This window comes from Leopardus geoffroyi, chromosome D4 (genome assembly GCF_018350155.1).
Source record: "Leopardus geoffroyi isolate Oge1 chromosome D4, O.geoffroyi_Oge1_pat1.0, whole genome shotgun sequence".
Lineage (NCBI taxonomy): Eukaryota > Metazoa > Chordata > Mammalia > Carnivora > Felidae > Leopardus > Leopardus geoffroyi.
Genome location: NC_059342.1, coordinates 11,928,356 through 11,953,798, shown reverse-complemented (window position 1 = coordinate 11,953,798; position 25,443 = coordinate 11,928,356). Strand labels below are relative to the sequence as shown.

The following is a 25,443-nucleotide window of genomic DNA, read 5'->3' as shown; positions in this document are numbered from 1 at the left end:
GTGTTAAATTCGATTGGAGACATCAGAGAAAGCCTGACAGAGAATGTGACATATTAGCTGAACCTAGAAGAATGAGTATGATTTTGAAAGATGGTAAAGAAAAGAGAAGGGTAATTCTTAGCTCAAGGAACAACAGAGAATTAAAGAAATGTATTGGTCAACTGACATCAACTCCTTTAGGCTCCTCTGACCCAATTCCAATGGGTGTGGGGTGGGGGTGGGGAGAAGTTCCCCCCACACAACACCAAGCAATTCGCAAACACCATTTGGGTGTCAGAGAATTCAACTCAGTTCTGACACTGCCTACCCGGCGATAGCCTCAGATTCCACAGGTTAAGGACTCAGTGCTACAAGACTGCCCTCCACCCAATTCTGATGCCAGGCACAAGCTCCAGGTTGTTGCCTGTGTTTCTGACTGGCTACAGATTAGAGGTTCCAACCACTTCCTCATCACAGAACTCAGAGTAACACTTACTGATGTTACCAGCTTATTAAAGGATATGATCAAGGATGCAAATCAACAGTCCGATACGTAGGGCAGGGATGGGGTAAGTTTGTGGAGCTTCCATGCCCTCTCCTGGGTGCCACTCTCCCTGCACCTCCGTGTGTTCCCCAATTGGGAAGCTCTTTGAACCCAGTCCTCTTGGGTTTTTATGGAGGTTTCAGTGCATAGTCACGATTGACTAAGTCATTGCCCATTGGCTGGTTCAACTTCAGGGGTGAGGGGGTGGACACTGATGGTTCCAACCCTGTAATCACATGGTTTTCCTGGCAACCTGCCCCCATCCATGGGTGGAGACCAAAAGTCACCTTCGTTAATACAACAAAAAATGCCTTTATCACTCTTAACACTTCGGAAATTCCAAGAGTTTGGGGAGCTGTGAGCCAGGAACTGTGGGCAAAGATAAACATTAGAAATATATTCTGGTTATCTAAACGACCAAATATATATTTCTTACAAATCACAGTATCACAGTCAGGAACAAGCCCTTCTTTGAAACTGGAACATATATGGGCTTTGGAGGACAAAGTTACCTGAAAAAATATTTGCATAACAAAGTACTCCAAAATTCAATGGTTTAAAACAACACCCGTTTCCAGGTGCCTGGGTGGCTCAGTCGGTTAAGCGTCAGACTTTGGCTCAGGTCATGATCTCCAGGTTCACTGAGTTTGAGCCCTACGTTGGGCTCTGTGCTGAGAGCTCAGAGCCTGGAGCCTGCTTCCAACTCTGTGTCTCCCTCTCTCTCTCCCTCTCAAAAATAAATATTTTTTAAAAATATTAAAAAACAACAACACCTGTTCATTATTTCTCATATATCTGCCGATACAGGCTGGGCTCAGGTAGAATGTCTCTGCTCCACAGCTCTCTCTCACCCTCCTGAGAGAACAGTAGCTAGCCTGAGGAGCTTCCTCTCAGAGGTGCAAGGGAGAAAGACATATGGTCAATCCAAAGCCAAGAGGTGGGAAAATATATTCCAAGCCTTCAGTGGAAGGAACTGTAAACTGAGGAAGGGCATGAAGAATCAGAACGAATGATGAAGTCTACCATAGGTACAGATAGTAGGAAAGCTTGAATGCTATGATAAAGAATTGAACTCTGTTGCCAAGAGACTAGCTCTTACTTGTTCTCACCGCAACGAAAGAAATTATGTAACATGATAGAGGTGTTAGCTAACACCCAGGTGGTAATCACAATGCAACACATAAATGTATCAAATCAACACGTTGCATACCTTAAACTTACACGTGATATGTCAATTATAGCTCAATAGATTAAAAGAATTTATTATTAAAAGAATTCAACTTTGCTGTAGGCAAGGGGAAGTCATCGCGTGTTTTAAGTAGCAGGAGACATTCTCAGATCTATGTTAGAAAGATGATTCTGCCTGTTTAGCTAGATGGAGGATTAGAGAGTTTACAACCATCTGAACTAGGGTAGTGGCTGTGGGAAAAGGGACAAATTAAAAAATAGCTAAGTAGAACAAAGTAGGTCATCATTTGGAGGAAGAGCAAGAAAATCAAAAACACCACTCATGTTTCTAAATTGGTATGGTGAAACCAAATGACGACAATACTACTAGCTACTTTTATTGAGCACTTACTTCGTGCCAACTACTGCAAACATTTTATGCAAACCATCCCATTTAAGAGCCACAATAAAAAAAACTGTGACATGGTGTTACCGTTTTCTATCCTTATTTCATACATGAAAAGAATGAGGCTTAACCAGTTGGGTAAACTGCTCAAGGTTATATGCTAATAACTGAACAAAACTGGTGACTGATGGAAGCTTGCTTTGATTCCAGAACCTGAGCTTATCAGCTCTAAGAGCTGCCTCCGCAGGAGATCACCACCTGCCTCGACACACGCTGCGCAGATTGTGAAGGTACTAATTTTATGCGCCAATTCCTTAAAATAAATCTCGATATACACACACATCCTGTTGGTCCTCTTTCTCTAGGGTCTCTAGGGAACCCCAATACAGGTACGTAGGCTCTCCCCTCCCCACTCCCCCTACAGACGATGCTCTCGTTCTTCTACTGTCTCCCCCAGCCCATCCTAAAACATCATACAGAAAACATCTCCCATCTTGGAAGGCTCAGTAGAGTCACGGCCCACTCACCATCCTGAAACACGCGGCCAGGTTTCCTCCGCCCTCGTGCCTCGCTCCACTGGGCGCTTCACCCTCTTCGGCAGCGTCTCCTCAAGCCTTTGCTTGAGGGTGAGGAGTGAGGCTGCGCAGAGCAGACGCACGCACACGCACACGCACTCACGCATGCGCATACGGGCGGGCGCATGGGCGCAGGGGGAGCAGCCCTGAAGAATCCGAGACCCGCTGGTGAGCAAGTAGCCCGGCTCCCTCCCGCCTGGAGTGGGAAAACTCTGAGGCACGTGTTTTACGCCATTCATCGGCGTTTCTTGGTGGGATTAAGCGCGGGTCTCCCATCACGGAATTACCTCGGACTCCGCGGGCACTTTGTGTCCTCCCCTGGTGCCGAAGCGGCTACCTGAATTAAGACCTCTCTTCAGCCTCCTTTCCCGCCATTTCTGACGCCCGTGAAGCCAAATCGTGGTTGAAGCACCAGGAAGCGCGGGGGCGGATGCGGAGTTACGAAGCCCTTTTCTGGCTGGCAGAGACTGAGCCCGCTGCTTGTGGGGCAGGACCACGCCGAGGACGCCGGAGGTCTTGAGTGAGGTGTCGGGGCCTGAGGCCCGGCACCTGCTGAGGATGCTGTGGTTGGGCTAAGTGCCAGGTTTTCTTCTACGCCTTCGCGTGACGTTTGCGTTCTGCTGCGTGAATCTACCCGTATGTTTGAACACCCCGCTCCCCCCAGTCTTTGAGTAAAATGGATTTTCCAGAAGGCGGATGTATGGGGGAGGGGGCTTTATGCCTGTCGTATGGCTAGTTGGGAGGCGCTGGCCCTAGATCCTCTAGAATGGATGTCTGGATTAGTTCACGCTCCGGGGTAGGGTTTCGATACTGCAGTTTTCGGGCGCCCTTCTCCAGAATGTTTACTGAACGGCCCTTGGAATTGTGCTGCTGGCTTACATGAAAGAACACGGTAAGAAACAGACCTCCGGGGCTGTGGATGGGGCGTGCGAGTCTTGATCTCGGGGTTGTGAGTTCCGGCCCCACGTTGGGTGTAGAGGTTTCTTAAAAATAGAATCTTTTAGGGGCGTCAGGGTGGCTCAGTCGGTTAAGCGTCCGACTTCGGCTCAGGTCACGATCTCGCGGTCCGTGAGTTCGAGCCCCGCGTCGGGTTCTGGGCTGATGGCCCAGAGCCTGTGGCCTGTTTCGGATTCTGTGTCTCCCTCTCTCTGACCCTCCCCCGTTCATGCTCTGTCTCCCTCTGTCTCAAAAATAAATGTTAAAAAAAAAAAAATAGAATCTTTTAAAAAATGGGGGGGGGGGGGTACAGAACTCCAAAGTCATCCTTGCAAGCAAGTGGCCATGGCTGTGGGACACAAGGTAAAACAACACAGAATAAAAAGAATGGGAGTAGGGGGTTGACTTCTAGAAGTTTCCTCACCTCCTTATGGACACTTTGAGTCAAGTCAGGTACCAGTCGTCTCGTGCCCTACACTGGCCTCTGGAAAGCAGAGGAGCCCAGTGTGCATAGTGAACACTACTCTCACTAATGGCTTTGTCTTTCCTATTCTGATATTCTCCTCTCTTCTTTCCTCATTTGCCTAGCACCCATTTCTTTTCTAAATCATAATCCACATGTGTTGTAGGCAGCCTTAAATCCTTCCCAGAACAAAGAGTGTTAATGAAAAAGGGGTGGGGCAGGCTCTGTGGTCCATGGGGCATACTATGGGACATTATGGGGCACAGAGGTCCTGCTTGTCTGCATCAGTAATTGTACCACAAAAAAAAAGTGCTAAAGCCAGATGGCAGCCCAGCTCCTGCTGAAATGCCTCCTCTCCCCTCCCTGGCTTTGCAAAAAAGCTTGTTCGGGTAGATAAAAGGACACAAGCAAACTAAATCATCATATAACCAGTGTATCTTTTTCTGTCCGCAAAAGGTGACTTTATTGACAAAATACAGAGATTTGAGTCACTGTCTTCAGGATTGCTCAAAAATTCAAGGAACTGCACTAAATAGTTAATGAATTACAGCACCCAGACTGATAGAGACATAACCATGACGTATTTCTAATACGACTCCTTTTTTGAGTAAGCTAAATTTCTAACTCAAAGCTAAATATCTTTATGGCAATTCATACTGTAAAAGACTCTAATGGAATCAGGACTCTTCTCTTTTCCTGACTTCAGTGTACTTTTGGATTCATACAAGCCCCAATTCCTAGGCTGTCTTGTTTAAATTCTAAACATATTTCAGCCTTTAAAGAGTGAATGTGGGAGTATAAATTGATGCAACTCTCCTAGGAAGCAATTTGGCAACAAGTATTAAGGGCCTTAACAATGGTCCTTATGCTTTTGCTCAGTAATTCCACTTCTGAGAAACTACCGGCAGAAAAGGATGAAAATGCTGATCATTGATATAAAGAAATGGATTACACACAGAGGTACATTTCATATAAAAGAGGCCAAAAACTGGAAACAAACTACCAGATAGCAGAATTGTCTAGTTATGAAGTCACAGGTTATGCTGTTCTGCAGTTACTAGCAATGATGTATACCTGAGTTTTAACTCCCTGAGAGAAAGGTTCGTGATAGAATGTTATACAGAAAAAGTAAAAAACAGAACTGCAAATACAGTATATTTATACATACTATAGCCATCACACACACAGACATCTGCAAGACATGTACTTGAAGGAAATGCACCAAAATTATCTGAAGGATGAGATTTTGGGTAGTTTTCATTTTCTTTTTCATATGGATCTTTATTTTCATGTTTAGCAGCGAGTGTGATCTCATTTCATGATCACTAATTGAAATAAAAGTTGCCTTTAGAAACAAGAACTAGTGTAGAAATCTACCACAAAGCAAATTATTGGTTGCAATAGCCTCCTTTTTATTAAATTATAAAACTGTTATCAATACACACATTTTTGGAAATGTGGTTTTTCCAATTATCTGCTTTCGTGGAGCACATGGTTTTAAACAAACAAAAAATTTCTATATCAGTATCTTGGTCTTCAAACTATTTAGCACTGGTAGCCAAACCACCAGGTATAGCTACTATATATACAGTCAGAATTTATGGAAAATATTACAAAGACAAATGCCTTGAAAAGATGACACAGTGCAGAGAAAACCATAGCTATTAAGCTGGTATGAAACTGTAGTCAGTGTTTTAGTCCATTATGGCTTTGCATAACGCTCCAAAGGAAGAAAATTTAAGACACTTCTCATCAAAGGCACTTAGAGATGTAATAAAATATTTCTTTGAGTTTAGTTTGAGTCCGGAAATATTCTAATTCCTTTTTCACATTCCATCTCTCATTGAAACAGTCCTTGAAGGCAGCTATTAATGAGGGAAAATAGTTATCACTTCTTAATATACACGTTAAAAATACGCAGACAGAATTCATACAGATTTTGGTCCACTGAAGCAGGTAACAGTATCAGACTGTTATGTTTCTCTTAATTCTGAGCAAAAAGCCATAAATTCCCCAGACCCAGTTCCACAAACAGAGCCCTCAGTTCTTAATTTGCATTGTCTGTCCCCTGTACTCCCCATGAGGAGGAAATGGGACCTTGTGGTCCCACCTCTGTCTCCACAGTGCACTTTGCCTGGAAAGAACCATCCCATGACTCAGGGGGAGCGCTGCTCTGAGGGTGTGCAGCGGGGAGACAAAAGAGTCAATTCGCAGGCATCTATAATTCTGTGTCCCGATACCGGGAAGGCTGGCCGTAATAACCGCGCTTTGAGTGTTCTGACAGCTGCTGGCGATATTCTTCTTCCTCAACGTCACTGCCATAACTTCCCCTGGGGTCCTGATAGAGTCTGGAGGGACCTTTCTGGGGTTCAGGTGGCCTAGAACTAACAAAGTGAGAGTGTTAAATGCGTCACAAAGCTCAGCCAGGGCCTCTGCCCGTTGAAGTGCGGCCATGAATCCAACCAAGACAGATCACAAACTTGGAGTCGAATGCCACACTGTGCTGTTTAACCAGGGTTACTTTGGGCCCCACTTCAGGTTAATGGTAGGGGAGTAATCAGCTAAGGCTTATTGGGCAGTGAGTGAGGAAGCCAAAGTACCTTACCAAACCCCTTTTGTTGCCAGGGGCCACCTGGTTGGCTGTACCACTGTTCAAGTGTTAAAGAAGAAATTTGCCTCTAGTTTTCTATTGCTGTAAAAGCAGACTCTAGTTTCCAGTCAGAATGGCCACAAGAAAATGCGACTTTTTTTTTCTATTCTCGGAAGCAGGAAATGATCCAGTATAAAGCCTCTACAGGAAGACACTGTCATAATTCCTAATGCTTATGTAGCATTTTAAATAGAAAGCATCTTACCAACACTGGTCAACTGATTGTCACCTTCCCTTCAGACCACAGTTCAGTATAAGTGGCCTGACTTCGCTATGTGATACAAAGGAATTAAGGAGCTTGATTAAGAGCCAAAATATATTAGTGACAAAACAATTAGTGTTTAAGCCCCAGGAATTTTGCTCATGTGCTATCCTAATACAATTAACCTGCAGTGTGTCAAAGGGGACTACTTTGAAGTGTCAGTGATTACATTTTGTCGGTGTTAGTACACAACCAAATTTCTATGAAATTTTGATTGTATAATGTTTACAATTAAACTTGACTGAGTAAGTAAGGTAAATAGTTCACCAGGAAAAAAAAAATCTCCTTGCTGCATTCAAATGTGGGGAAGAAATTCTTTCTTAGGAGTCCAAGTCCTAGACAAGCCCCCATTTTAGACCTATACTGCTGAGCAGCCCTTACCTTGTATTCTGGGACAGGCCAGGGTCTGGCTTGTGTGTTTTAATTGGAACTGCATAGATATCAGGATGCTTCTGAGCAATTTCAATCTGTGGGAATTAAGGGGGAGAAAAAAGAACAAAAAAAGAAAGAATGAATGACTGCTGGGTGGCTTGCTGGATTCTTGCTGGTCCCATTTTCCAATCCCATTTTCAGTAGAAAAGGAAAAACAGAAGCAACTCTCTAGTTTTTATGGTTGTATATGATGGCCTAATGTTTAAGTTCTGCCACATGCTACAACATGGATGAACCTTGAGGACATTTTCCTAAGTGAAATAAGCCAGTCACAAAAGGACAAATACTGTATGATTCCATTTATATGGGGTTCCTAAGTAGTTAAATTCATGAAGACAGAAAGTAGTATGGTGATTACCAGGGATAGGAAGAGGGGTAACAGGGTGTTGATGTATAATGGGTACAAAGCTTCAGCTAGGGAAGATTCAAAAGTCCTGGAGATGGATGGTGGTGATGATTGCATAAAAATAATTGAAAAATGGGGCACCTGGGTGGCTTAGTTGGTTAAACGTCCAACTTTAGCTCAGTTCATGATCTTTTGGTTTTCTGAGTTCAAGCCCAGGTTGGGCTCTGTGCTAACAGCTCAGAGACTGCTTCTGATTCTGTGTCTCCATCTCTCTCTGTCCCTCCCCTGCTCATGCGCGCATGCTCTCTCTCTCTCAAAAATAAATAAAAAACATTAAAAAAAATAGTTGAAATGGAAAAAAAAATGGGGTGCCTGGGTGGCTCAGTCGGTTAAGTATCCTACACTTGATTTTGGCTTGGGTCACAATCTCATGGTTCATGAGATCGAGCCCTGCATTGGGCTCTACACTGACAGTGAGGGGCCAGCTTGGGATTGTCTCTCTCTGCCCCTCCCCCGCTTGAGCGTGCTCTCTCTCTCTCTCTCTCTCTCTCTCAAAATACATAAACATAAAAAAGGGGGGAGATAAGAAAAATGCTCAGAAGCACTACTGCTGTTGTGACAGACTTAAAAAAAACTCTCCCATATCCACTAGTGGCAGAACATGCTTACCTAAATTCTTCTTTAACTTTTGAAAGGTTAGATGTGCATATGGCACAAAAATTCAAACAGTATCAAAAAGTACAATCCATGGGGCTTTCAATTTTAGCATCTAAGGTTTCTTTGATTTCTATGGTAAATCTGGGAGCAAATTAAAATTCAGTTACTAAGGGGCACCTGGGTGGCTCAGTCGGTTAAGCGTCCAACTTCAGCTCAGGTCATAATCTCACAGTTGAGTTCATAATCTCACAGTTCAGCCACGTCAGGCTTTTTGCTGTCAGCGCAGAGCCTGGAGCCTGCTTCAGATCCTTTGTCTCCCTCTCTCTCTGCACCTCCCCCACTCACACTCTATCTCTCGCAAATCAATAAATATTTTAAAAAAATAAAATTCAGCTACTGAACAAATATAACAAATGTTTTAATGAAAAATAACTTCAGAGAGGCACTGATTGTCTTGTCCTACTTCCCCATTCCAGAACCTGATATAAAGTTCTGAAGTGTGAAAAGCATAATCTTATTCACCTGTATTGTTAGGCTTTCTTGATTGGAAGAAAAAGGGCTACAGTGATAGCTGGCAGTCTGGAAATGACATACACACAGGAGGTGCCTGTGGTATCATGCATGTGAACATTCCTTTCATGTTGGTGGCAGTGGAAAAAGGACTCAAATCATTACATGAAATGAAACTGAACATTCTTGCTATTGACATGCTAAGATGATCTAGGGGTTTAAAAATAATTACCCTTGTGGGGCACCTGGGTGGCTCAGGTGGTTAGGTGTCCAACTTCAGCTCAGGTCATGATCTCACAGTTCACGAGTTCAAGCCCCACTTCGGGCTCTGTGCTGATAGCTCAGAGCCTGGAGCCTGCTTCAGACTCTGTATGTGTGTGTGTCTCTCTCTCTGCCTCCCCCCACCCCCCCAATACTCTGTCTTTCTCTCTCTCAAAAGTAAATAAAACATTAAAAAAAATTTTTTTTTTTTTAATAATTACCCTTGCATTCTGTGCTTCTTGGAGCTCTTGCATTCTCTGTAATCTTGCCTTGTGATCCATCTTCTCAAATATTTTTACTTTGCCCAGGACAGACTTGGGAGTGCCATCTTGCTCCTCACTGCCCTCTCCTACCTCCTCACTCTCTGGAGGAGGGACAGGAGTGGAGGGCTTCAGTATAGACTTTCCTAAGGCAGGTTTTGCTGCAACAGGAGGAGGATAACCTTTGGTAGATGCCCCAGGAATTTCATTACCGGCAACAGCTGAGGGGTTTGACTTATATTCATGGGATCTGGAGAAGTCAAAGGATTCTTCTCTGTTCTGGGTTTTGGCCTGAAGAGCACAACAAACACATTTTTACCTTGGGTTTTCAGTTTACTTTCAAATCTGTATTAGTGATTTAATACACTCCCATTTCCTAATCAGTTTCCAGAGGTGGTCAACAAATACCATTCTGACAAGGAATCAAATACTACAGGACAAACAGCCACTGGGTGGGCATCCTGAGCCCTACCTTGCTTCCTACAAAAGAGTATTTAGAACTCTAGGAAACCAAGAGGGTGTTGGGGAATGGCTGGGAGGCCTGCAAGTATAGAGGCAGAGCAAACCTACTTTTGTACCAGAGGAGATTAAGATCAGTGATCAGTATCTTGGAGAAGACCTCACAACAAGTCAAGGGGCTTCAGGATTGAAGAGTGGGATCCTGAGGGTGCATGCCCTAGTCCAGAGGGGAGGCCCATGTCCAGCCACGTAGGAGACTGGAGGTTGGAGTGGGAAAGGTAGCAAACAATGCTAATGGCCGCTCTATCTTCATACTTCGATCCTAGGCCTGCTTGTACATTTTCAGTGATATATTTTATGAGGTCACTATTTCTGACAACTCACACAATCAGTGATTACTTTTTTCCTATCTAAAGTATTGAGTTAAATGGAGAAGTTTTATTGGGTTATACTAAAGGAAAAGCCTGTTTTTATAGATTTGATTCAGAAAGGGGTAAAAATATTATATGACATGTACTGTATGTTCTTACACTGATTCTGTTCTGAGAAATTATTTAATTTAAAAATAAATTAAGCTGAGGGGCACTAGGTGGCTCAGTCAGTTAAGCATCTAACTCTTGATCCAGTTCAGGTCTTAATCTCAGGGTTGTGAGTTCAAGCCCTGCATTGGGCTTTGTGCTGGGTGTGAAACCTACCTATAAATAAATAAATAAATAAATAAATAAATAAATAAATAAGTAAGTAAGTAAGTAAGTAAGTAAGTAAGTAAGTAAAGCTGCCCTCATAATGAGAGGCATAATACACAGTGGTGGTGATTGTGTTCTTCAGCAAACTATCAATAGGGACTTTCTGGTTTATCTAAATTGTGGGCAGAAAACTAACTCAAAAAGAAAAACAGATTCTGAAACTGGTGCTTCTGGGCATTCACTATTTGTCAAACTTTTATTCTTGCTACAAGGAACTTTTTTTAATAAAAAATAAAATGAATGAATGCATGAATGAATAAGTGAATAAGTAAATAAAATAACAACAGTCTTAAAACAGTATGTTCTCCTAAAACTACCTTTCCTTCTTTTTGCTCTTCCCTCATTTTGGGGTTCACCCACAAACCAAAAGACACATTTTAACAGAAAGTGTGAGTCGGAAACACAATTCAATGCAATCTTATGGTGTGTGCTCTTCCCTGGCTATGCAGGAAGCTGTTGGGGTATCTGCTTCTTCTTCCTCCCCAACGTGGGCTTCCCAGCCACATACCTTGGGTGGTTCTGGCTTGAATGCTGGGGGTGGGCTACTGTCCCTAAGTTGATCTCTGCTAGCAGCCCTCCTCATCTGAGCTCGTGGCTCTGGGCTGGGTTTCCTTATGCTCTACAAGACATAAAGGTTCATTCACAACAAAAACATCCCAGCAAAGAAGAGAAAACATTCATCTGCTTTGCTGGAGTTCTGCCAATTTGCAAAAGTTCAGAAGTTGAGGTTCATAACTTCCATAAATTGAGACACTGACCCAATGCTTCTTTACTGAAAAGGCAGATACCAGCATATTACCATTAGTAAATGCTTAAGATACTTTTTTTAAACTAGTTATATCCATTGGTGTAGTCTCTTCCTTTAAAATAATCCCCCACCCCCAAAGTGTTCCTAAAGTCTAAAATCTCTTTGGTCACTTATAGCTATTAATATTTTAACCATTAGCACATCTATAACTGCAGACATTCAGGAGTTAAATTATTCTTTATAACTTGTCCACTGGTATATACTAATTTTTTGGCCATGGTAGGTTTTATCCCCCTTCAACATGTTTGTTTGTTTGTTTGTTTGTTTGTTTGTAATTTTATTTCATCAAAAATAAAATCATTTACCAAAATGAGCTAACTTGCTAAAGAGATGACAAGAATAACTATTCAAGTGTATGGCTAACCTCATCTACATTGACGTAATGTATCTGAGGTGCAACTACTAAGTGATCCTTAGTGCCTGTTGACATGATTTCTAGGATCACAGAAGCTGTCTATTCACTGGCCAGTGGATGCACAGTACACATGATCAGATACATATTTGATCATGAACTCAATTTAGAAATTGAAATACAAGAGAGAAGGAAACTGATGGGGAAACACTCAGGAGTTTTGGCAGGATTAGAAAGGTTAAAGGTAGGATGGGTAAGAAAAAGCAAGGATACCTAAAAGTACAGAGAGACCTAATCAAAGGTTACAAGTAAATACAGCAAAATTGTATTTATAAAAAAATAATGTTCCACTTGTAATTTGGACAGCTGGCACATAAAATTGTTCAGTGTATCCATCACGATTGAGAACATCAGTGTGATGAGTGCTGATCCCTCAACCTCTCCCAGCGCTAAGTTCCTGTCCAGCTTTCCCATGGACCACAAATGCTATCGTGCAGGCACTGACTTAGAATAAGAAACTCCCTAGAAGTCATCTGTTCCAACTCTTAGGAATACCTTCTACAGCACCCTGAATAAACAGTTGTCCAGAAGAATCCAAGTGAAACAGCAGAACCTCTTTTTCCTGCCCATGGCCTCACAGCCTGTGGCCTGCCTCACCTCACCTCCTCATGCTGCACCGGCTCCGAGGAGCGGGTGATGGAAGACACCAGTGGCTCCTCAGCTGGCTCATCCAGCTCATTGTCAGTGTAGGCGCCTCCTTCGCCGTCGGTGTCTTCAAAGTCACTGATGAGGCGGCTGTCGCAACTCAGATAGTCCGCGCCCATGGCAGTTAAGTAGGACATGCGGTCTTCAGGGTCATCATCCATCCCTTCCATCTAGAGGAATTTGTTTCGGAGGGTCAGTGGGATCGACATGGCTCCTGGGAGTGGGGACTCAAGAAAATTCCCAAGGGCACAGCCAAGTGACTGAAACCTGACATGTTCTAGAAAGGGAAGTCATCTTTATTTTCTTGAAATCACTTGGCTTTAGATTATTATGTTAATTTTTTGTGCAGGGACTCAAACTAGGAACCCTCCACCCTATCTAGCCTTCCATCCTTTCTACCATTACTGAGCCGTGCTTCCTCAGATTGTTGTACTTTTCTTCCAGAATTTGGCTACTTTCCAGCTTTTTCTGCTAATACCTGTCTCCTAGTAATAAATGCACACTGCCTGGTGTTGCATATGTCTCCACTCATTCACTCGATTCTCAAATCCTTGAGGAAGGAAGCTATGTCCTGTTCAACCTGTTCTCACAAAAGAGGTTCTAGGGAGCCTCAGCAGGCTATAAACACTCAGAAGATGCTAGACACCTTGACTAAACATGCAGTTTCCTAAGGGCAAGACTAGCACTCAACAATCTAATTGGTTCCGCAACAAAATCATACCTCTGACGTCTCACAAACTGGTTCGATTCAGCTGGACTACAGAATACTAGCACCAAAGGCTCCTTAGAACCACAGGAAATTACATCATCTCTTTGCTTCCTCCCTGCAGTAGAACTGTGGGCAAACTACCTGCATAGATGAGAAGCTAGCCAATTGTAGAAGCCTACACAAGCTTCCTAGCACCCTCTTATCAACCTACTCAAATTCCTAGGACACATTCTCTGCCAATGTTCTTTCTAAGCAAATGACTCCAACTCAGCTAGCTTTCCCTTTTTAAATTAATATTTAACCATATTCTCCATGATTCTCACCCTCACCTTTCCCCCTCATGCTGAGTTTCCCGTGTACTTAGTAAGCTGTGGATGGAGCTCAGCACAAGATCTTGTAAGCTCTGATTAGTGTGCTTGGAATACAACACTAGTTACTACGTTAAAAGTAAAAGGGAAGTGAATGTAGGGTCACATACATCACATTCTACTTTTCTTGGAAAAGTCCCTTCATTTTATTACGTTTTCAGAGAATTTATAGAATTTCAAATCTGATTAGCACAGATGTTGGAATCACTTCAAGTGGGCATAGTTTTACTACATTCACTACCCTCCTGAGAAAAGATTCAGAACGTGGACTCTCACCTCATAGCAGAATATCTATGCCACATACCTTTCCTTCAGACACCCAAACTGCTTCTCCTTGCTGATGCTGAATTGAGTCCTTCAAGCTGCCAAACCAGCTATCATTGGCTGAATTTAGGTTGATTGTAGCTACAGAAATGTAAACAAAAGGTTTGCATCTACTTCCACAGCAATGTTTATTAAAAATGCTATTTGACCTCATTTTATTCTTTTGTCATATACGAATTAAAACTCTTGACAAATCCAAGAGAAAATCTGCATATATTTGAACAATAAATCCCTTTAGTCAAATGTAATTAAAACCATTACCAGTCCACCTGTTGAGAGTTTATATTACAGATAGATGTTATAAAGCTAAAACTGAATTTCTTTCTTTTCAGAATGTCTGTTTTTCAGAAAGGCTACCTTCAGAAAGTATGTTTTAATAATTACGTTTTTAGGAGCAAGGATAACACATCTAAGCCAAATATAAAAGTATCTTAAAGATCATTACATAGACATATATGTTATAAAGAAGAAAAACATATACCAATTTACTGTTGGATATCACCAATAAAAAACTGAAGGTAACGGTTAATGTTATCAAAATGTATATCATTTTGATAGGCTTTAACATTTTAGAATATACCTACAGATTAACCAAAATCTATAGGTGTATATTCAAGGAATATACATTTTCTATTCAGAACAAAATATATCTCCTATAACAGCACTTACTACGGATAGACCAAGCACTTTTCCAAATACCTTACTCATTTTTTATTTATCAAAACCTTGCAAGGTGGGTATAGCTATTGGCCCCATTTTACAGAAGAAAAATTGAGGCACAACAGTGAAAAGTAACTAGCTCAAGGCCTCACACCAAACAACTGAAAAAAACCTAGATACAAACTCAGAAGTTTGCTTTTAGAGCCTATGGCCTTAGCCACCGCACAACACAGCCCATCTAAAAACAGATATGGGGCACCTGGGTGGCTCAGTCAGTTGAGTATCCAACTCTTGGTTTTGACTCTGGTTATGATCTCACGGTTCAGGAGATCAAGCCCCATGTGGGGCTGTCAGCACAGAGCCTGCTTGTGAGTCACTCTCTCCCTCTCTGCCCCTCCCCCACTTGCACTTGTTCCCTCTTTCAAAATAAATAAATAAACATTAAAAAAAAAATAAAAACAGAGTGCCTGGGTGGTTCAGTGGTTAGGTGTCCGACTTCGGCTCAGGTCATGATTCAGCAGTTCATGAGTTCAAGCCCCACATCGGGCTCTGTGCTGACAGCTCAGAGGCTGGAGCCTGCTTCAGATTCTATGTCTCCCTCCCCTGCTCATTCTCTCTTTCTGTCTCTGTCTCTCTCAAAAATAAATAAACATTAAAAAAAATTTTAATAAAAACAGACATACAATACCAATCAAGTAAAACACATGCATTTGTTCTCGAGCAGTATGTATTTATGAACCTAACAGGGATAAACTGATAGAGCAAACTGCTCCAGAATAATAAACTGGGCCTAAAATGATCAGAGTGCAGGTATATTAGGATTTTTTTAAACTATGTCATAGCCTCTTATTAAAGGCTATGGCATTATGTGTAGCACCCCAAAGAAAATTGGGGCTTACTGGTAAAATTTGTTAGGCCCCCGATCCATCTATCCTGAAGTCTGCATACTTCTCTATATATAGCTCAAAAAAACCCCATTAAGCAATCTGTAAGCAACTGCGCTTCAAGTTTTCTTCCTAATAACCTATACCATTCTTTCATTTAAGAAGTTCTAACACTGACCTTGGAAAATCCTGAATGAGCTTATAATTTCCTTGGTCATCCATTGTGTATAGCATTAGAATAAACCGATACATTGCACAACTCAAGCAAAATTAACTTGATTCCTTGAACTTTTGTATCCTTATCATGGTACTTTGCAAAGATTATTGTGTTCTTGGGTAAAATATGATGCCATAGTACTTGCATGTGGAAGTGAGATTACACACCCCAGAAGCAAAATGAGAGGTCTGCAGGAAATGTGTACATTAAACTGCTTTTTGAGCTTTATGTTGGAGTTGGGATGAATACAATCTGTATTTATCACAAGAAAAACCTAAAGTTAAAGGGTCTTTTGTGAAATGCAGAAAATATGTTCATGCCTCCTAATAAAATGAAAAAGTCATAATACCTCTCATTGAATTCACACTGAATGAAACAACTTCATAGTGGCAAATTTCCTAAGACCCACATAAAAGTAACACAGACTAAGTTGGTACCATCCAGTTCATGCAGTTGACCCCCTTTTAACAGGTGGTTAAAACAGGATGTTGCCTTCTCTTGCAATCAAGTACCTTTAGTTTACTTTTGGCTTTTGCTCATTAGGTTTTGCACATTCTTTTAGCATTATTATGTGCTATATTATTTTAGTTAATTCCTGTTGCTCCCAATCTCTGGACGAGGCCTGTATCTACTTGAATAGGCTTAATACATCTCTCAAACTCCAAACAGTGCAATATTGGAAGAATGTGCATTCAGTCTCTGTCTTGGCTGGGAGTCCTGGAATTTTGAGAGCATCTGTTCCCAGCCCTGGCACGAGTATGGTCATTATTCTCTCCCCAGCCAAGGAGATTGCTGGGAAGTGCCAACTGCAGCAGCAAAAGGTGGCATGTAAGGCTGGACAGGTAGGGAGAAATTGGGAATGACTGCTAAAGGATATCGGGCTTCTTTTTGGAGTGACAAAAACATTCTAAAATTGGTTATGGTGATGGCTGTACAGTTCTGGATATACTAAAAACCGCTGAATTGTACACTTTAAATGGGTGAATTGTAGGGTACATAAATTAAATTCCAATAAACTTATTCATGTGGCAGAGACCCCCTCTAAATGAGCAACCGTCAACCAAGGTGTCCAGCCAGAGAGTACAGCATCTTCCATCTGCTTCCTGTGGTTTCCAGGCTCTACCTTCCCTCTGGAAACCAAGAACTGGCTTGGCTACTGTAGTTTGGGTTCCTTCACCTGGTACAGGATTCACTTTTCCCCTCAAGCCTTTGCAAACACTGTATAATGACATGAACTTTTTTTTAAACATGGAATATTGAAAGATAATAAATTAGGTATAAAGTAATATCACTAACAATAATCAGTAGCCTTTGTTCAGTACTTCCAAAGTCCTAGGACTGAACTGTACAAATTTCATATTACTGAAACCTGGGGAAGCTGATAAAAGTGTTAGATTACCGTGTGGTATGTTTTTTTAAAAAATCCCATGATTTCACAGAAATGGTGTCCCTGTTTGGGTCTCGGTTCACGATTCCATTTCATTGGTCTTCAAACCATGAACGGAGTGCTTCAGGAATTTCAAGAAAACATGCAATTCAAACTTCATGTTTGAAAAATCATTTTTGTGACAAGTACACAGAAATGCATTCTAGAATAAAAATTTTTAAATGGGAAAAAGAGGCAGCCTAACATTTTAACTTATACTGAAAATTAACTTGCTTGGGGGCAAATCTCAAAATAAATCTTTCCTTGTCATCCCCACTTAACTGAGGAATACCGTGAGTTTGCAAGGGGAGTCATTTTAATAGTGTCATAATTAAATACTCATCTGTGGGAAATGGGACTTTCTTGTTACAATGCAACAGGGAAAAGAAGGATATTGACTGTGGGGAGTCTACCTGCAACATAACCCTGGATTTTTGAATTAGGGTGTTCAGAACAGTTCGATCATTCTTACTTACACATTCAAAAAATGCCATAAATTAAAAATCATTAAAAAAACCTTTGATTCTGGCCATCGTGCACACAATCAGGCCACAACCTGGTCAGCCTGACAGAGACACGGGGAATAGAAAGCATTTAGTGAGACCGACCATGCGGCTTTCAAGACTCAAACTTGGAAGTCTGGAAGAATACTGTAAGAGGCCATTTGGTAGAAAACGGGGGCTTGTTGGTAAAAGTCATTCAGCACCCTGTTCCATCTGTCCTGAAGACTGCAGAATTCCATGTTAGAGAGGTTGGCAACTCGTGGTCACTTCAAAGTTCTAGATGAAACTGGAGGTTTAGTATCTTCATTTCTGTTCCAGCCTCTGACTTTAGTTACCCTAAACCTTCAAACTCTTAATGAGCTTTAGGCAAGAAATAGTTTGGTATCCCAAAGGCAGATCTAAGTTACAAATATCAATGCCCTGCCCGTTTGCTAGGCCTTATGCTGACCTTCGGCACACAGAGTAATGTACAGTCCCTGCCTTCAAGAATCTCATCATCCATTAGTGGAGCCGAATAAGGAACTGTTAAACCTTTCTACACACGTGAGGTCCTACGGATCCTCAGACACAGCCAACTAGTGTGATTATGCCTGTGCTCCAAAGAGCAAATGATACCCACTCACAGCCAGATAAAGAGAGGGCCCTAGAGTCACTGGCTACTTTCTTCTACCATGCCCCTCCCTTTGTCCAGCCTCCTGCAGCCTGGTTCTTCCTCCACAACCCATGAGTTCCCTCCCTGATGTCTCATATCCTCACATGAACTCCAAATTCAACTCTAAGGCAAGCCCCTAGCTATTCAATGGACTGAAGCAAAGGCGGGGGTGGGGATGAAGTGGGGGTAGGTTTAATATCACTCATAATGATATAGCTCTTGGTTAAATGGACTAATTATCTGTTAAACAGAGGAATTACGCTATATGACCTCTTTCGGCATTAAAAATACATCTGTGCTGTAACATATAGAATATTGGACACACAGAGACATCAGTTTCTTCTGGGCCCCACCATTCAATGTGTGACCCTGTAAAAGTCACCTGGCTTTTCTTACAGTCCAATAAGCACACATGAAAAGCTATACCAATGTTAGCTACTGCTATAATAAAAATAGTGATAATAATTATTAATTACATTATTACTATTAGTAGCAGTAGTAAAAACAAGAGGAAAGATGAGTATGAATGTATCAAAAGCCCAAGCTCTTAAGACTCTACATTAAAAAAAAAAACCCAGTTTATGGAGCACCTGGGTAGCTCAGTCGGTTAAGTGTCCAACTTCAGCTCAGGTAGTGATCTCACGGTTCGTGAGTTCGAGCCCCACATCAGGTTCTCTGCTATCAGTGCAGCGCCCACTTCAGATCCTCTGTATCCCTCTCTTTCTGCCCCTTCCCCACTTATGTTCTCTCTCTCTCTCTCTCTCTAAAATAAATATTAAAAAAAAAATGTATGATAGACCACTCTCCTGTGCATTTGGCTAAATTACCTCTCAGTTACAGCATTTCACCAGTGATAAATAGCACATATCTTTAACAAGAAAAGCCAGTGAAAATAAAACAAGAGTCTAATGTGGACGTACATCTATCTACCCCCCCTTCCCCAGTGTCAGATATGCTAAAAATGACAAGTAGACGGTGAGCAGCACTGAACTCAAAAGAGCTATCATCATTACGTGAAGGATGTTCTATCCACAACAGTCTCCTCACGTTGCTCCCACAAAACTGCATGACCAAAAACTTCATACAACCCTTTTAAACCCTGAATTATACTGCATTCACAGAACTAGTCACGTATGTAGGTATGGCGTATATTCAGTTACTAAAACATGCTATGTTCTTAGATTATTTTTTAAGGAATAGTAGCAATGGGTCTTCATTTCAGGAACTTAATATTCTGTGATATAAAATTTTAAACATATGCAAAGTAGAGAGAACATGAACTTCCATGTCTACATTACCCACCTTCAACAACTATCAACTCTTGTTAATATCCCCACCCACTCTCCCCACCAAAGATCATTTAAGCAAATGCTAGGCATGATATTAGGTCATCCATAAATATATATTAGGGTCATCCATGAATACTTTATTTAGTATACATTCCTACAAGATAAAAACTCTTTATTTTTAAACATAATCACAGTATCATTTACCCTAAAAATGGAAGTAACAGAATATCATCCAGTACCCAGAGTGTTCAAGTTTCTATTTTGGGGACCTTTTTAAATAATGAAACCAAGTTCCTACCACTCCCATTAGTGCACACATGCATGGTAAGTAGAGAACGATACAAGCTATATAGAGATGGGGGTGTTTAGTGATGCACTGGGCTCAATCACTAGCCTACAGTCCCACACAAAAATTTGAACCTCATCATAATGACCAATTTTTGCAATGTCATAGATCTTTATGATCATTTTTAGTCAAAATTAAATATACACACTCAATGAGTCTCATAAACTCATTTTATAGGATTAACTTCTTTTCAAGGAGTCATGAATAGGATTTAGATTATTCTTCTTTTTTCATATTATTTTCTTGGTTCTTCCATTCTTCAGTTCTGTATTTTCCACCATGGAACAAAGAGACAACATTTAAAATTTCATTTACCTGTAAAAAGATGTGCACAAGTTTTTTTAAGCTTGTTGGCTTGGTCATATAACTTCCGAGAACTTTTGTTGGACGTTGGATTCAACCTCTGTCTCATGGTTTTGACACCTTGTCTGGAGTCTGGGTTGAAAAAAATCACAATCGGGAACCACTGAGTGTAATTCAACAGGTCCACAGCTTTAGGAGTCACGTCCAGGAGTGCATGCTTATCCTGTTAGAAATGGGGAAAAGTTACGTCAAATTTATGTATGTAAAATCATACAGCAGCAAAGAGTTTATTTTAAGTAAAGGCTGCATCAGATAAAACCTGTCAATTTAAATCCAAAAGCAGAATGTTTTCCTCTACGTTATGTCCACTTTAAAACTACTCGTCTATTGGAACTGCTGAGAAAATGAATTAACAGGTTATCTGGTATAATGTTGAGAACTGAAAAAAATAGTACATCACTGCCGCTGAACATCACCTGGTTTCCACACAATGCAACAGCTTACGTTTATATTTATTTTTTACAATTAACATTTAATGATTATTAAAAACAGATTCTGTCCTAAAAAAGACTCCAGCAAACCATGAGCTAATTCCTTCCGACAACATGGCCTTCAGATGAATTTCCTCACCTGTTCAATAATTTGCCTCACAGTATTTAACCGCACCACCCCACTGGATTTCTCGGATCCTGCATCTTTTGGTTCCGTTTCTGCAAAAGCAAAAACAAGGGGCTAACCAACTTTTTTAGAAATCAAAATCAGAGACTCCATCAGTCTGACATAAGGTGCCACCCTAAAGAGAGAGGAGAAGCACTCACACCACCTCTTAAATTGAAATCTAATCATGAGGAAGCAGATAGTGCCACAGGTGAGACAAGGGGCTTGGACTCTGCAAGATATCAATGTTAGAAAATAAAGTAGAAAGAGGAGGCTACTTCTGTCTTTGTAGACATAAACACAATATATACTAAACAGTATGGTTTTATCAGTGTTAAATTTCTTGGCAGTGTCACTGCATAGAAGAATGCTCTTGTTCTGAGGAGACTCACGTGGCTAAAAAAGTGTTACAACGTCTACAACTTAAACTTTTCAAATGGCCCAAAAGAAAATTTTAAGAGTGTGTATCTGTGTCTGTGGTAGGGGTGATATATAGCAAACTTTCTGACTGGTGACAGTGACTGCATGTGAAGGGTATGTGGGTATTCTCCTTTTTTTCCATTTTTCCTTTATATTAGATATTTCTCAAACTGAAAATTTGGGGAGGAAAAGATCATCAACAGACTTACTAGCAGTTTGAAACAGGTCAGGTAACTCATTTGCCAACTTTTCCAGTGCTATATCTGCTATAGGACCAAATAAGACCACAGGTCTCTTGAAACCAGCTGAAATGAGACAAGAAAGGCCATGGAAACACATTTCCTCAGCTATTAAGATAAGAAGCCAAAGTATTTTATAGGCTAGTGATGAACATGATTAAAAAAAGAAATGGTGTGCTCTCCCTCCCTCCCTCCCTTCAGCCCTGTTCTTTCCTGAAGAATATGCCTTTACTCCCCTCCCTAGTGTCAAAGATAAAGTTTACTGGGGCACCTGGGTGGCTCAGTCAGTTAAGCATCTGACTTCAGTTCAAGTCACGATCTCATGGTTCATGGGTTCGAGCCTCGCCTCAAGCTCTCTGCTGACAACTCGGAGCCTAGAGCCTGCTTCAGGTTCTGTGTCTCCCTCTCTCCCCCCTCCCCCACTCGCGCTCTCCCTCTTTCTCTCAAAAAATGAATAAACACTTAAAAAAAAAACTTTACTATAGGCAATATATGAAAACTTTTGAATGGGAGTATCAGAAGAAATAACTGAAGGGGCGCCCAAGTGGCTCAGTGGGTTAAGCTTTCGACTCTTGGTTTCGGTTCAGGTCATGATCTCAGTGTCATGAGATCAAACCCTGCATCAGGCTCTTCACTAAACCTGGAGCCTGCTTGGGATTCTCTCTCCCTCTCTCTCTCTGCCCCTCCACCCCCCCAAAAATTAAAAAAATTAAATAACATAAGATGTGGAAATACACCTCCATGTAAGAGTTGGCACAGCTCACTTTTTTGGAAATTTTATTTCATGTTTGAGTGTGATTCCAACGCTATAACCTGGCATTGGTCTAAGTGGTATGGTAAGTTTGAACCTGACTGTTACAGTATGAAAATAAAGAAAAACAGGCTCAGAGCCCAGTCAGATCATTTCCTTAGGCCCCACTTAGCTTCCTCACCTTCTCGCAGCAAAACCCTCTCATAGGCTGGGAACTTGGTGCTAACTGACACAACGGCTGTTAGATCTTCCCGACTCTTCCTTAAGTTTTTCTTCACGCCAGATCTCTGACCACGCATTCTCCAGAAATCTGCTCTGTCCCCAGCATTGTCTTTCTGGGCATTCTGAACACTGGCCATCTGTTCAGCTCTGAGAGAAAAAAACCACAGGAAGTAAATCTCAAAAGCCAGAAAATGCACAAATGAAGTTAAAATTAACCAAGTCTAGTCAATACTGCTTATGAACTTGGAATAGAGAAGATGTAGCTTGACACCAAAGAGGTTTCACAGAATGGGAAACGTGGGGACATTCTCCACACAGTGGAAGCAGAGAACGGTTGGGTGCACAGAAAACCTACCAGAAATAGCTCAGAACATAATAAACTTGGCTCATTCTGGTAGGATGGAATACAATAAACATAACTAAAATCCATGCCAAAGTATAATCATCTTTACTATTTTCCCCAGTCAGCCAACCAACAAGTGTTAACTGGGATAGATCAGCCCCGTCCAAGGATGCGGGCCCGACAGCGGACAAGGGCAACCTGTCTCTGAGAGGCGTGTTGGTTTGCTACAGCCACTTGGTAATCTGCTTGTAGGCTACGCAAGGTGGCAGGCACTCCCCTGGAAACCGTTGAAACACCAGCCAGGTGCAACAGCCAACCACATGATGCTAACTAAGTACAGCAGACCATTTAGTGGGTATCTCACGGTCCCGGGCCACACCTCATAAATAAGAATAGGTGGAATAGGTGACGGGAGAGGACACGACGACAAATGATGAAGTTATAGGGGCTTCCTTTTTGAGCAGGGAAGGGACTGTATTGATTTGTGGAAGACTTAGGAGAGGTGTATGAGAGTGTATGATCTCTGATACCTGCTTTTGTTGGGGATTAAGCCTTTCTCCAACTCATTTCCGATCCTCACGGCCAGCCAGTGGCCCAGCTTGCCATCGTACAGCGTATCTACCACTCGGAAGACCTCCCCCCTGGTGAAAGCCAGGCTCTGTGGAGTTTCCTTCTCACATTCAAAGTGGCTTCTTATAAAAAACGAATCCCCTCTGCCACAAGCTAGTATGTCTCTATACACTGAAAAACAAAAGCATTGTTGTATGTTGCATTCTGCTTCACAGTTACCAGCTTCTCCTATCCCTGATCACCCTTTTTACTTCTCTTCATTTAGTAAACTCAGTGAACAGACCCGATGGGAATCAGGGCTCAAACAAGGACAGAAAGCTAACTCCATGAGTCACCATAATGGTTAATTTTGTGTCAACCTGACTGGGCCACAGGGTGCCCAGATGTTTGGTTAAACATTATTCTGTGTGTAACTGAGGGTGTTTTGGAATGAACATTAACATTTAAATTAGTAGACTGAGTAAAGCAGATTGCACTTCCTCATGTGGTGGGCCTCAGCCAATCAGTTGACGGCTTGAATAAAACAGAAAGGGGAACTCTTCACTGAGTAAGAAAAAACAAAGTCTTCCTGCTTTAGAACTAGGACATCAGCTTTTGGGACTCAGATGGAAGCATCAGGTCTTCCTGGGTTGTGAGCTTGCTAACCTTCAGACTGTAACTACACCATTAGCTCTCCCAGTTCTCAGGCCTCTGTACTTGGAATGGAACCAAATCATTGGCTCTCGTGGATCTCCAACTTGCCAGCTCACCCTGCAGATTTTGGGACTTGGCCAACCTCTGTAATCATGTGAACCCATTCCTTATAATAAACATCTACACACACACACACACACACACACACACACACACACACACATATCCTATTGATTCTATTGTTTTAGAGAGCCCTAATATACTTGCCAGTCAACCCCTGAAGCAGACAGGGAAGATGCTATCAACCTCCATTTTACAGATGAGAACAATGAAGTCTGAAAGGGTATAGCAAGTTGTCAGACTTGCATTGTCAAGATAAGGGTATAGCAACTTGTCAGATAAGCATTAATGTGGGAGTTGATCCACAAATGGGGCCCTTTGTATCTTGCACATGGAAACTCCATAAACTCCAGGCAGTACTTAAGGACAGATCACTATTCAGAAAAGCAATTTTATTCCAAATTGACACAACTGGTAAAATGATTTCAGTTGGTGCACAGAAGATATTTCTGTAGGACATTAAATGGTACCCAAATTTTCTCCACATACCTATGACTCAGAAATTGAGTGTGAAGATATACTTCAGTTTTTTAATACCCAGACTTACCTATTCTGGTCCCAAGATACCTCTCTCATCCTTCCTCCCTTCACCCACTCCCTGCATTAAACTAATAACCAAACATGCTCACCATCAGCTCGGCTCTGAGCTAATATGGTCACCATTTCACCTTTAGGGATTTCTAGCAGGTAGAGAACGGCATCTTCCCGAACCAGGCCTCTGAAATCCTGTGTGTTCACCTGATAAGGCAAACAGAAAAACAAACCGAAAAAAAAAAAAAAAAAAACGAAAAACACAAAAAACAAAACCAAAACAAAACAAAACAAAAAACAAGAAGAAGAGGTTTTTTAAAAGATGTCACCTAAGTTTTTGTCTCTTTGTTTTCATCAGGGCCTGCCCAAAGCAAATCCCAGATATAAAAAAGTCCTTAGTGTCCCAACTGAAACCCTCCCAATACCTCCTATGGGCCTAGGCTGTGTGAGTCACCATACCCTCCTGCCTCCCCACACTGCCAACCGTCCCTTAGAAATAGGCCATTCCATCAAGGATTTGTCACTGGATCAGATTAAACCTTCTTATTATGTTTGTGTGTCTGTCTCTTCTTTGAGTCTCCCATAGAGATGGTCAGGGAGATAATATACAATTATGAAACATAACTGTAATGCTATAGGGAGTGGTAGAGTTTTATGGCAAAACAAGCATGCTGGCCCAACTTAAGGCATTAACACTTTAAGTTGATTCAAATAAAAGCCTGAAAATAAAAATGCAATTCCACCTTTCTCCTGTAAGT

At 41.6% G+C, this 25,443-nt stretch overlaps 2 protein-coding genes across 11 annotated transcripts in view; both read right to left on the bottom strand.

The window, feature by feature from the left end:
• Positions 1-2,641, bottom strand: part of FAM189A2 (family with sequence similarity 189 member A2) — a 119,638-nt gene extending 116,997 nt beyond the window's left edge. Inside the window, exon 1 of the mRNA XM_045470462.1 lies at positions 2,624-2,641. Within this exon, the coding sequence (XP_045326418.1) occupies positions 2,624-2,626 (3 nt within the window). The 5' untranslated portion in view covers positions 2,627-2,641. The remainder of the gene's footprint in view (positions 1-2,623) is intronic.
• Positions 2,642-5,461: 2,820 nt separating this feature from the next.
• TJP2 (tight junction protein 2) overlaps positions 5,462-25,443 on the bottom strand; it is a 129,983-nt gene continuing 110,001 nt past the window's right edge. For 5 of the 10 annotated variants that reach the window (XM_045469376.1, XM_045469372.1, XM_045469375.1 and 2 more), the window contains 12 exons: positions 24,784-24,892; positions 23,362-23,572; positions 22,448-22,635; positions 21,486-21,581; positions 20,830-20,909; positions 20,212-20,422; positions 13,900-14,000; positions 12,476-12,688; positions 11,162-11,272; positions 9,410-9,739; positions 7,364-7,449; positions 5,462-6,454 (listed from right to left, as the gene is read on the bottom strand). In XM_045469376.1, the coding sequence (XP_045325332.1) occupies positions 6,289-6,454; positions 7,364-7,449; positions 9,410-9,739; positions 11,162-11,272; positions 12,476-12,688; positions 13,900-14,000; positions 20,212-20,422; positions 20,830-20,909; positions 21,486-21,581; positions 22,448-22,635; positions 23,362-23,572; positions 24,784-24,892 (1,902 nt within the window). In that variant the 3' untranslated portion in view covers positions 5,462-6,288. The remainder of the gene's footprint in view (positions 6,455-7,363; positions 7,450-9,409; positions 9,740-11,161; positions 11,273-12,475; positions 12,689-13,899; positions 14,001-20,211; positions 20,423-20,829; positions 20,910-21,485; positions 21,582-22,447; positions 22,636-23,361; positions 23,573-24,783; positions 24,893-25,443) is intronic. The other 5 variants (XM_045469381.1, XM_045469373.1, XM_045469378.1 and 2 more) reach the window with 2 other exon arrangements.